The sequence below is a fragment of the Dipodomys merriami genome, unplaced genomic scaffold (genome assembly GCF_024711535.1).
Source record: "Dipodomys merriami isolate MVZ:Mamm:240054 unplaced genomic scaffold, mDipMer1.0.p SCAF_21, whole genome shotgun sequence".
Lineage (NCBI taxonomy): Eukaryota > Metazoa > Chordata > Mammalia > Rodentia > Heteromyidae > Dipodomys > Dipodomys merriami.
The window spans coordinates 2057345-2070361 of record NW_027203493.1 but is presented as its reverse complement, the minus strand read 5'-3'; the positions used below and the strand labels follow the sequence as shown (position 1 = coordinate 2070361).

The 13017-nt window shown below is 39.6% G+C and overlaps 1 protein-coding gene across 2 annotated transcripts; it reads left to right on the top strand.

Annotated features, from left to right (window-relative positions):
* Window positions 1-443: 443 nt before the first annotated feature.
* On the top strand, window positions 444-7911 carry Ms4a2 (membrane spanning 4-domains A2). 2 transcript variants are annotated; one of them, XM_070032239.1, is made up of 8 exons: window positions 444-531; window positions 1971-2094; window positions 2568-2702; window positions 4082-4138; window positions 5277-5432; window positions 5760-5858; window positions 6181-6318; window positions 7547-7911. In XM_070032239.1, the coding sequence occupies exons 1-7, from the start codon at window positions 470-472 to the stop codon at window positions 6277-6279; spliced, it is 732 nt and encodes a 243-aa protein (XP_069888340.1). In that variant the 5' UTR covers window positions 444-469; the 3' UTR covers window positions 6280-6318; window positions 7547-7911. The 2 variants fall into 2 exon arrangements, with proteins under 2 accessions (XP_069888340.1, XP_069888339.1); XM_070032238.1 differs by lacking the exon at window positions 7547-7911 and having other exon boundaries at window positions 6181-7466.
* Window positions 7912-13017: the final 5106 nt, after the last annotated feature.

The window sequence follows — 13017 nt, the reverse complement described above, 5'->3', positions numbered from 1 at the left end:
GAGACAGGGGTTTTTGTTCTTACATGCAACTGGGGCTTGGGAGCAAACAAGGCTTTTCATTCTGAGGTGCAACTGGAGAACTTAGGATGTTGGAACAAGTATAGAAAACTTCAGAAGTACAACTCTTTCTGTTCTAAGATTGTTTTCTACCTTCCAGATTCCTACTAAGATGTTTCCAGTTTAAGTTTCCTAAATCCTGTTTGGTCTCAAGGAGAACTCTCCAATTTCCTCATCTTATAATATTCTCTACTCTGTAATAGACCACTTGCTTTGCCTATTCATTCTATCAAGTTAAAAACATGACTTTACTGATCTTAATCAGCTAGGAAGCATATGACAAATGGCTGATGTAGATAATCATCCGCATTATGAGTCAAGCCATTTTAGCTGTCTGTCGAGAGCAGCCTGTGAGTGGAGGCCACTGAGCGTCTGTGTAACAACTGTATCCCTTCCTGGAGAGCCTGGAAACATGAGCACAGAACATAGGAGCAGAACAGAGCTCACTCTTCCAAACCCACAAGGACCTTCCAGGTAAGCAAACACCATCACTTTTGTTTCTACGCTAGCATTAATCAGGCCAGAGAAAGTCACAGACAGATGCCAAATTTGTGAAAGATTTGAAGATTAACTCATCTACTTTGGTTAACAAAGGAAACTATTTGCTGTACTTTCCTCTCTTACTGGGGGGAAGATTTTCACTTGGCTTGTGAACTGGACATAAGTTTTCTGAGACTAGAGGCCTATATTTTGGGTATGAAATAAGAGATTACACAACTCATTCGGCTCTCTTAACCCCCGGACCTGATGTGAGCTGAGGAGTCAGAACCGCTACTAAAGTGATCTCTTACCTCACTGGTCTTCACAAAGCTTAGCTGTGAGATATCATTCTGAAGATGAAAATGGGAATTCAAGTCCAACTGATTCCTCAAAAGCCATTCCTTCACGGGCCTCTGGTGCACATGAAGACATGTGGACCATTGGCGACACATACTCAGAAACATTTTTATGTTAAAAATGACTGTGAAGTTAGACTAAAAGAGTATACTGTTAAGGAAGGAACCCCAAAGCGTAACTCTTCTGAACGTTTAAAATACGATTTCTTCAAACCAACTCCAGGAAATGGAAGCCTATTTGGATTTTGTGTGTGTGTTTTGTTGTTGTTGTTAGTGGTGCCGGCGGCATTTGGTTTTGCTTTTTTTGCATTTTTTTCAGGGGGGAGAACCAAGGAAGGGTGCAGAAAGAGAGAGGAAGGGTGAGCAAATGCAATCATGGTGTTCAGTATACACTATGCAGAAAATAAATATGCAACTTGTGAGCAAGGAAACGGGGAAAGTGAAGGAAGAAGGGGAATATTGTCCAAAAAAAAAAAGAAATCGACTAATTACCTGTACTAATTACTCATGACATGGTTACCCTTCTCTACAACACCTTACTAATAACGAGATTATATTAGAAGTGACTGTGAAATCCATAGGCTATTCTTGGTTTTCCTCATCAACATAGATGAAAGGGATGTGAATTAACAAGAATATTTCTGGCATTGGGAGAGATTGGGGAGAATGATAGGAGAGTAGCCTTGATTAAGATGCATTGTACTCACCAATGAGCGAGTATCTGACATGTTGAATTGAAGCCCCTTTGTACAATGACCTAAAGATAATAATAAAAGACATACAGAGCACGAAAAAACCAAACCAAAACACGAATAAAAATGATTGGCACGAGTTTTGTTTGCTCTGTCTTATTCCATTTAATTCCTTGGACAGTGTTTAAGTCTTTTTGGCCAACAATTTCGACTTGCTAAGCCTTAGTGTCTCAGTCAGGACCCTGAAGCTTCCAATTGCAGGACTGTTTTACTTTTTTTTTCTAAACTGAGCAAATACAACTCCCCTTTTGGACAGTGAACACATTTTATTTTAATAGGAAGAGAACTAATTTCCTTCTGACTGAATTTCTGGTAAATTTCACAGTGAATCTGAAATCGAAATCTTGGAAGCATCTCCCAGGGAAAACCCACTGCCGGAGAAACCCATCTCACCCCAACCACGGAAGACATGGCTGACATTTTTGAAGGAAGAGTTGCAGTTCCTGGGGGTGAGTTATGTCTTCCAGCCTTGACTGCAAATAAGGGTTGGCTCCAGGAAAGGTATTTGTTTCTAGGAACTGATTCTTTTGGGTTCATCAGCAGGGAAAAGGCCCTCTGCAGTTCCCAGTTAATTAGCACTTGCTATCAGTTGAGTCTTTTTGGAAGGAGAGAGACGTGTTGTTCAGGTAGACTCCAAATAAATGGGACACAAATGGTAGAACAGAGCAAAGTATTCCTAACCTCTGATTACTTAGATGGGAAAAAAAATCACTGATGCCTCCTTCACTCATAAATAAGGGCCTATGAGCTGTGTCTTGGCCATCAGTGCACCAGATCTTGCTGGCATCGATTCAGTTTTTGTAGAGGTCTGAGCAGTCTAAAACATCAAAGCATTTGCTTACATTTGGTTTCAATGATGAGGAAATTAATGTGATCTTAGGAAAATGGATTCTTTACACATTTTATATGTTTTCCCCCACAGGTGACACAAGTTCTGATTGGCTTGATATGCCTTTGTTTAGGCATAATTGTCTGTGCTGTACTTGATATTTCGGATTTTGAAAAAAGAATATTTTCATCATTTAGAGCAGGCTATCCATTCTGGGGAGCCATATTGGTGAGTATGCATCTGTACCCCTCCCTCTGTCTTTCCCTCTCTCTCTTTCTCTTTCTCTTTCTTTTTTGTCTCTCTCTCTCTCTCTCTTTCTTTTTCTCTTTTTTTAATCTCTCTTTCTCTCTCAGTCTTTCTTTCTTTTTCTTCTGTTTGCTGGTTCTGGGGCTTGAACTCAGGGCCTGGGCACTGTCCCTGTGCTCAAGGCTAGAGCTCTATCACTTGAGCCACAATTTCCATACCATCGCTTATTTTGGCATACTTAGTTAAAGATAAGAGTCTTATGGACTTACCTGCCTGGGCTGGCTCCAAATTGAGATCCTCAGATCTCAGCCCTCCTGAGTATCTGGGATCACAGGCGTGAGCCACTGGTACCCAGCTTTAGTGATTGTTTCCGAAACAAAACTAAACATAGATTTTCTTTTACTCCAGTATAACCAATTATTTATCTCCTTAGATTTACATACATTATCCTCCTTAGTAGCTAAAATTACAGGTATGAGCCACCTGTAATCATATTCAATAATATTTCATACTGTTGTGAGCATTCTATGATGGTTATCGTAGTCTGATACGTATTGGGCTCTGGAGGTGTACATCTCCAGATCAGTTGACTATATAATCCGGAGGACACACACACACAAATAATTACAGTGAAGCGATAGCAGTGTTGAAACACCAGTGTTATGCACCAGTTGCTGCCTGCTCTTGCCACTCTAGGAGTGATCCAGGGGCTTTCAAAGCCAACCTTACCTAGAGCCAGGCATAAAATGAAGAATTCAGTACCCACAGAGGCCCAATGAGTAACATGTGGCATTTTTGTTGTTGTTGTTGTTGCTGGTCATTGGGCTTGAACCCTGGGCCTGGGCTCTGGGCCTGGGCTCTGTCCCTCAGCTCTTCAGCTCAAGGCACATGCTCTATCACTTGAGCCACAGTGCCACTTCTGGTTTTCTGGTGGTTTATGGGAGTAAGAGTCTCATGGGCTTTTCCTGCCTGGACTGGCTTTGAACCGTGATCCTCAGATCTCAGCCTCCTGAGTAGCTAGGATTACAGGTGTTAGCCACCAGCGCCCGGCCTACATGCAGCATTTTATAAAGATTCTCACATAATTTGTGGATACTTTTGCTTTGGAGAGGTACTTTATACGAAATAAGAATAAAAGCAGTGTTTATCTGGGCTGGGAATGTAACTCAGTGGTAGAACATCTACAAGGCCTACGTTTGGTCCTCAGCATCACCAAATACATATACTGTTCCCATGGGAAACACCAATAGATAGCTTTATGGAGTAACTCCAACTTTTACTTTATATTGGAGGATGGAGGAGAAGGAGCATAGTGGAGATTAAATACTTACTATGTCGTATTCCTTTTTCCTTCTGGCCAGTTTGCTATTTCTGGATTGTTGTCAATCATATCTGAAGAGAAAAAGGCAGTGAATCTGGTGAGTTGCATTTCTGTCTTTGTTTATCCTTAAAAGGTAAGAATGATGTCACGTTAGGAGACTTCAGGGACACCTTTTTTCCATACTGAATTGCAGTAGCTGTGGCTATGTGACCTTTTTTTAAATCTCTTTTGTGCTGGAAGTTGTTTTTGTAATAACACTTAGATATAATCATTAGAAATATCAGTTGGATCATTTAACACAAGTAATGTTTGAATTCTTTGATACCAATTTGAACAACTCCCACATGGTCATTGTTCTTTTAAGTAGTTAAGTATAGTCACGTACTCAAGTACATAATTTCCAGATAAGCAAACCATCCAGAGCATTGTGTGTGTGTGTGGGGGGGGAATAGGGGAGGTGGATGTGTGTGCATGCACACACTTGCATGATAGTACATGCCAGTACTATCATTTGAACTCAGGGCCTTTTGTTCTTGCTTTGCTTTTGCTCAAGGATAACAATCTAGCACTTGAACCACACATCCACTTCCTGATTCTTACTGAATCATTGGAGATAAGAGACTCTTGAATTTATCTACTCAGGCTGGCTTTGAACTGTGATCCTTATATCTTGTTTCCTAAGTAGCTAGGCAGCAGTTAATAACACCTGCTGACCATCACGTTTGTTTAGGTTTGTTTACTTGTTTTGGTGCTGGATATTGAACCCAGGGCTTTGTGCCTGCTTTAAGCACCTGTTCTACCACTGAGCTGCAGCCCCAGCGCTCATATTCTTGATGTAGTCCCAGCAAGAAAGTAATAGGTGCCTAGTGAGCAATAAGTATATTTTTTAAAGTTTTTTTAAATTATTAAATACTTTTATTGATATTATAAAGGTGATGTTCAGAGGGGTTACCATTTCATAAGTTGACAATGTCACCCTTTCCTTCAGTCTCTCCCAGTTTTTCCCTCTGTCCCTGCCCACGAATTGTATAGTTCATTTTAACATAGTGTCTACTGAGTACCACTGCTGCATTTGTTCACCCTGTGTCCCTCCATTTTGGTGCCAAAGTTCCTTTTGGAACAAACAATATAATCAATGTAGTTTGCTAGATGTGACCATCTCTGAAATGTCTATCCGACGATGGAATGTGCTGGAAGGAGAAGAAGCAGGATTGAGCCTTCTTCTTTATCACCAGGCGAGAGGCAGCCTGGGAGCAAACGCCGTGAGCAGCATTGCTGCAGGAATCGGAATCGTCATTCTGATCCTCAACCTAAGCTACAGCTCAGCTTACGTCAGCCAATGCGAAGGCCTTCATGAGGACGACACCTGCTTTGTGGCTTCTTTTACCATTGTAGGTATCTCTTAGAAGAAAGTGGTCTCTGGCGTCTAGTCGAAGCGAGAATCCTTGTTTCCTTTTCCCGTGTACATGCCATCACTTTTTGGAGACCCATCTTATAATGCAGACCAAGAACATAATGACTGCCCCCTGTCTCCACTCCAAGGTTGGAGTTGTCTTCCCCAACTGACCACCTCCTGGTTTTCTCCCTGTGTGTGTCACTTTATGTGAGCAAATGGTGGGGGAGGGAGGGTAAAATAGGACTTACCATGAAGGAATATATTTCTGGGGATACCTACCACAGGACTGACTTTTTGATTGTGATTGGTTGCTGTTCAATAGGAAATTGTGACAATGATGCTGTTTCTTACCATCCTGGGGTTTTGTAGTGCTGTGTCCCTCACTATCCATGGGATTGGGGAAGAAGTCAGTGGAAATAAGGTAAGCATGGCATGAATTGTAAGTGGTGATCTAAAGGATTTGAACTTAAAAATGATGGGCTAGATTTTCTTGAATACTTTTTCCTTCCCCAGAAAATTATTCAGACACAGAAAAATCTCACTACCATGTCATTGATAGGATTTCATCTGAACCCAGTTGTACGGGAACTCTGGTGTGTTTTTGTTCTGGAGATATAGGGGATATAGAGTGTAAGGAACAGGGATGTGGAAGAGAAAGACAGAAGGAGAGCATGTAAGCTTGTAGAACAAAGCTTCCAGAAAGTTCTTGGTGCTTTATACAGCATGATCTTTTTCATTATCAGGTTCCAGATGATCGTCTTTATGAAGAATTAAACATTTATTCACCAATTTACAGTGAGTTGGAAGAGAAAGGGGAAACATCTTCTCCAATTGACTCCTAAGAATCATCTTTCGAGGACATTTTGATTCACAGTGAAGAGGTTAGAGAGCCCAGGTCTTTCAATAACCTTTAAGAGGCTGCTGTCAAAATGTCTATTCTCTTCAGAGTCTGCCAAAATTGTATTACATTTATTCTCCAGAATGGCAATACTTCAGTTTTGTGGATTCTAATCTCCTATTTCCCCTCTTGTGTATAGGTATATAGAAACTTAGGCAGTAAGTTTCTTGTTTTGTATTATAATCTTATACACATTCCTGTGGGAAGCCCATATGGAGTTTTTTGCATCTCCACAACTGTGTAAATAGAGAAGACAAGCAGTTAATGCCAGATGAGAGTCAGACTAAATTGAGGCTGTTAGATAACATTTGGTTGTTAGTTACTTTTAGAGTTCCAACACATATAGTTGTATCAATCAATTTATACCCACATCCCACATATATACACACATTCTTTACAGGACATAAAATTTTCTTCATATAAATATTTTACATTCCTCTAATGAAAACAGGCTTTTTATTTTTTATTTTTTTTAATTTTTTTATTGTGAAAATACTGTACAGAGGGGTTACAATTACATGGGTAAGATAATGAGTACATTTCTTATCAAGCATTGTAGCCTCCTCCTTTGTTTCCCCTTCCCATCCCTTCCCATCCTCCCCCCGAAAACAGGCTTTTTGGGCTCATTACAAGTTTAATTTTTAAGAAGAAGTATGCCATCATTGGAAGTAAAAGAACATTGCAGAAATTCAAAATACTGATTCTGAGTAGGAGGGATAGATAAGTTCTAGGTTCATGAATAAAACTTTGGGCTTGTGGAGGAAATTTAAGTTACTCCTGCCCATTACAAGGTTTTTTAAAATACATTTTTATTGTAAAAATACTGTACAGAGGGGTTATAATTACATGAGTAAGGTAATGAGTACATATCCTACTGAGCATTGTTGCCTCCTCCTTTGTTTTCCACTACCATCCCTTCCCTCCCACCTCCCCAACTAGTCCCTCCCCAAAACAGGCATATTTTAAAAAGTTTTTATGGTGTGTATGTGTGTGTGTGTTAGTTTTTATGGTGTGTGTGTGTGTGTGTGTGTGTGTGTGTGTGTGTGTGTGTGTGTGTGTGTGTGTGTACATGCCTATATTAAGGTTTGAACCCTGGGCATTGCTCAGCTTTTTCTCTTCATGGCTGGTGTCTTACAGCTTAAGTTGTGTATCCAGTTCCAGCTTTTCTTTGTTTAATTAAATATAAGAATCTTGATAATTTATCTTTCCAGGCTGGCTTCAAACATTGATTCTCAGACCTCAGTCTTTTGTGAAGCTAGGATGAGAGGCATGAACCATTGGCACCTGGTTCAAGAAGTAACACTTCACAATATCTCTGTTGCATTAGTACATACACTGACAGTAGTCTTACAGATTGGTAGAGGGAAATTTTACTACTAAGTAACTCAGTAGCTGGTGGGATGGATAGGTAAAAATGGAAGATACCATTTATTAAGACATGTGATGAAAAATGAATAAATTATGAAGACCTGAGTTGAATAAATTCAACAGGAATGAAGAAGACTGATTGCATAAAACATGTAGAAAAATATTCACCACAGGAAACTGGTAGTTTCTTTAAAAAAAACTAACTAAATAAAACAAACGATTATTTTACTGTGTTTGTATCTAAGATCAAAGGAAAATATCTAGTAATACTGAAAAAACTGTAGACCTTCAGAAATGTGAATGTGGAGACTATACCATCATTAGACTCAATTTTAGGATTTGATTTTGAGGAGATGAAGTGTTGAACAGGGCCTGATGCCATCAAGCATAGAGTTGTAGTAATGAAACAAGTTGATGGCCAAGGGTTAAGAAAGGTCATTATTAAATTAAGAACGTTAAAATTCAAAGATAGTTATTCTTTTTTTGGTATATACTTTTTATTAGCTCATATAAAGGTAAATAGATGTACATAATAGATTTCCTATTTTGTTCTAAATAAAATGCCAGAAATGTTTTTGTCTTCTCAGGATTCTCGTAAGTTTGGAAAGTATTCCTTTGAAAACATTAACCAGGAAATCCTGTCCATGAGAGGCTCAGTAGAGTGTTTACTTTTCTTTACTTTACTTTTCTTTTTTTTTTTTTTTTTTGGGTCCGGTCGTGGGGCCTGAACTCTGGGCCTGGGCGCTGTCCCTCAGCTCTTCAGCTCAAGGCTAGTGCTCTACCACTTGAGCCACATCGCCACTTCTAGCTTTTTTTTTTTCTGCTTATGTGGTGCTGAGGAATCGAACCCAGGGCCTCAGGCATGCAAGGCAAGCGCTCTACCACTGAGCCACCTTCCCAGCCTGAGTGTTTACTTTTCTAAACTCATGAAATTTAAAAGGTGCTTATTTCCTAAAACAAATTCCTCTTCTTCACATGAACTTTTTGAATATTAGGTGTGTTCAGGAAAAAGTTTAAGGAGTTTCTATCAAACGAATGATTTTTAAACGAATTTTTTAGATGTATCTAACAATTTCTGTGTTGGATATGATTTGTTTTTGAACTTTCTATAATGGAAAGGATGCAGGAGAATAGATTTAGTTGATCAGGAGCTGTTGAATTGAAACTGCAGACAAGGGAGCACTGCAGATAAATGATCACTTATCTCTACCTGGAGCTTACTAAGATAACTATTTTGAGATAGAAGTAAAGCCACGGGAAGCTTCACATGCCAATAATTGCAGGGCAAAGTAACTATAAAACCCACACAATGTTAAGAATTAACCAGAGAAATACATGGCAAAAATATTGGACAGTAAGTAGATCAAAATAGAGAAAGATCAAACAAAGAGAAAATAACCAGGAATGACCATTGGCTTGGATAGGAGAAAAATCTACAGTGATAAATCTAATCCACATTAGTGAATGCAATTAGTGAATGCAAAAGATGGAGAGGGACTTCATATAGGGGTATGAATCCATGAACAAAATACTTGTACATTATTTTTTTTATTTTTATTTTTTGGGTCCGTTCATGGGGCCTGACCTCTGGGCCTGGGCGCTGTCCCTCAGCTCTTCAGCTCAAGGCTAGCGTTCTACCACTTGAGCCACAAGCCACTTCTGGCTTTTTTTTTCTTATGTGGTGCTGAGGAATCGAACCCAGGGCCTCAGGCATGCAAGGCAAGCACTCTACCACTGAGCCACCTTCCCAGTCCCTACTTGTACATTATTTAGGTGGAGCAGACAGTAAGCACATTTCAAAGAGAGAGAGTTGGTGGTATGTGAGCAATAATACAGTTTTTTGTTTTTTTTGTCGGTCATAGGGCTTGACCTCTGGGCCTGGGCGCTGTCCCTGAGCAGCTCAAGGCTAGGGCTCTACCACTAGAGCCACAGAGCCACTTCGGGTTTTCTGAGTGGTTTATTGGATATAAGAGTCTCATAGATGTTCCTGCCCAGGCTGGCTTTGAACCATGATTCTCAGATCTCAGCCTCCTGAGTAGCTAGGATTACAGGCGTGAGCCACCCACTGGTGCCTGGCTAAAACAGAATATTTTAAGTAGAGGAGATTGAACAAAAAGTATGCCAGTGGGGCTGGGAAGGTGGCTCAATGGTGGAGTGCTTGCCTGGCATGCATGAGGCCCTGGGTTTGATTTCTCAGCACCACATAAGCAGAAAAAGCTGGAAGTGGTGCTGTGGCTCAAGTGGTAGAGCACTAGCCTTGAGCTGAAGAACTGAGGGACAACACCCAGGCCCAGAGTTCAGGCCCCACATCGACAAAAAAAAAAAAGTTAGCCAAGCAAACTACTTTTGCTGCTGTTCATATTTTTAAAAGAAGGTATAGTTAATATTTTAGGCTAGGAAGAAAAGGTCCATGAGACACTGAAAAAATTAATTTGTAAGTTTCAGTCCCTTCTTCCATACTCACTCATTTTCAGGCATACACAGAACATAACACCAGCATTCTTCTTTGTTGCTTGGAGTTATCTTTCTAAATTTCCACTTAAAAGTTGTCTTCTCTATAAGAACCATATAATGCAAATCTATTCATCTACTATTTTGTCCACAACCACTTTATCCTGTGACACATTATATTATAATTATTCCTGGCTTTGTAGTTTGTGTCCTCAACTATTATATTAGTATTTATGTAATAAATTGGAATTCTCTAACTTGATTTTTTTGTTTGTGTTTGCGTTTACATATGAGGCTGAAGGAGTGATTAAAGATAATTGAGAATCCAGCATCAATTAAATAATGCCAAGGACCAGATTAGTTTTCTGAATTCCACTAACCCTTTTTCAAGTTAGACAACTTCTAAATGATGCCAAAGACAGAAGAAAACAGTCTAGAGGAATAATACGGTCCCATCTTTTGTTAATGAACTTTAAGTTAAAGCTGAGAGGAAGCTGGATCATGAATCACATCTTCATAATTGTTTCTGACTCTAAATTATTTGCTATGTTATATGAAAGTATTTCCTCTTTTTCTGTGTAGTCTCATACAGATAGCATAATGAAGCCCACCAAATGCTGTTTGACACAGGGATGGGAAGAAGGAAGGAATAGGAATATGATGGAGGAGGTGAATTTGTTCGAAGTACACTGAGTACATATATAGGAATATCACAAGGAAACCCCTTTATATTATCAATATATGTTAAGTCACAACTAATAATAAAGACAAATTAAGACATATTTCTTACAGATGAATTCTTTGACATGTGCGATTTAGAAGTATATTGTTCATCTGGGTACTGATGGCTCAAGCTTTTAATTTAACTACTCAGGAGGCTGAGATCTGAGAAGTTTGATTTGAAGCTAGCCTAGGCAGGAAAGTCCATGTGACTCTTATTTCACTTAACCACTAAAAAAAAGCCAGAAGTGGACATGTGGCTCAACTGGGAGAGTATGACTTTGAGAAAAAGAAAAAGAAAGCTCAGGGACAGCACCAGGCCCTGAGTTCAAGCCCCAGGACCAGCACACACACACGCGCGCGCGCGCGCGCACACACACACACACACACACGCGCGCGCGCGCATACACACACACACGTGCGTGCGCGTGCAAAAGTGTACTGTTTAATCTTGACACTCCACAGTTTGGGGTCATTAGGTTTCTAGATTTGGTTTCTGGCCAATTCTGTTATGGTCTGAGAGGAGACATTGCATGATTTCTGTGCATTCAATTCTGTTAGGCTTTCTTGTATGATCCAGAATGTGGCTTATCTTAATGAGTATTTCAACAAAGAGAAGCTTGAAAGAAATATGTTTTGTTCTTCCTGGATGAAGCAACATATGATCATATCTAGTTGGCTAACAATGTTTTGAGTTCAACACTATCTTTACTGATTATATACCAGGAGGTTCTGTGCATCTGATTTAATATCTCCGATTGTACTAGGGATGTCCTCGAGTTCACTGAGCTGTATGTTGCCAATGCAATGATGCTTTTTCATTGTTCTGCATGTGTTTTTTTTCTTTTCTTTTCTTTCTTTTTCTTTTTCTTTTTTTTTTTTTTGGGAGGGGGGGTCCAGTCGTGGGGCCTGAACTCTGGGCCTGGGCGCTGTCCCTCAGCTCTTCAGCTCAAGGCTAGCACTCTACCACTTGAGCCACAGCGCCACTTCCAGCTTTTTTTTTTCTGCTTATGTGGTGCTGAGGAATCGAACCCAGGGCCTCAGGCATGCAAGGCAAGCGCTCTACCACTGAGCTACCTTTCCAGCCCTCCATGTGTTTTCTGTGGTGATTTTCTTCACTGTTACCACGGAGATTATAAACACCTTATAGTTATAAGAACAACAAATTTTAAGCTAATAACAGCTTACCTTAAATAGTTTACATCTCTCAACCTCACTTTACTCATTACTGGGTCATAAATGTCATCTTTTATGGTTTACATATTATTCTGGAAACAAAGATTTTCTCTTATGCCATCCTACTGCTGTCCCAAAGGTTTTATAATTTTTTAATATAAAACTTATCTAATTAAAATTTCACTTAAGAATATATTTATAATAGATAATCCTGCAATGAATATGGTTGTGCTGGTAGCTTTAATGTTTACGATAGCCAAGATATAGAATCAGCCCAGATGCCTCTCAACAGATGAATGAGAATATAGCATATATATGTGTGTGTATATATATCCAATGGAATTCTAGTCATCCATCAGAAAGAATGACATTGTACCATTTGTAGGAAAGAAATGGAAAGACTTGGAAAAAAATGATATTAAGCAAAGTGAGCCAGACCCATAGAAACAGAGGCTGCATGGTGTGCCTCATTTGTGGGAGCTAGAATGTGCCTACAAATCTACAATAAATGCACTGGGTGGTAAGCAAGGAATTACAAATGAATTAACTAAAGTACAATAGCCTTTATGGAGAGTGCAAATAGTATAATTCTTTAAAAAGGTCAAAGCCCAACAAAATAAGTACTTGCAAGAGGGGAGGGTAGGATCATGGGGAGAAGAGTAGAAGAATGAAGGAGAAAGTGAGGAGAATTCAAGCAAGAATTCATTGTAGAGACCACAGAATTGAGAACTATAAGGGAAGGGTGGGTTGAAGTGGAGATGAAGATGTTGAAGTGGTGACACAGATCAAGACACATTGTACACATAAACTGCTTTGTTGAATTGCAAAATACCAATATATAACCTACCATTAAGGTAAGTAAGAAAGGGTGTAGGAAGAATTTGGTAACAAAACACCAACCACTACCCAGTACCCAGGCCTGTCTGAGGGGCTTGGCAGGTGGGTAGGGAGATTAGCTAGGAACAGC

Coding starts and splice junctions, on each gene's coding strand:
- Ms4a2 (XM_070032239.1), top strand. CDS start 470: ATGAGCACAGAACATAGGAGCAGAACAGAGCTCACTCTTCCAAACCCA. Junction 2,095..2,567: donor AAGAGTTGCAGTTCCTGGGG/GTGAGTTATGTC, acceptor TTTCCCCCACAG/GTGACACAAGTTCTGATTGG. Junction 2,703..4,081: donor CATTCTGGGGAGCCATATTG/GTGAGTATGCAT, acceptor CCTTCTGGCCAG/TTTGCTATTTCTGGATTGTT.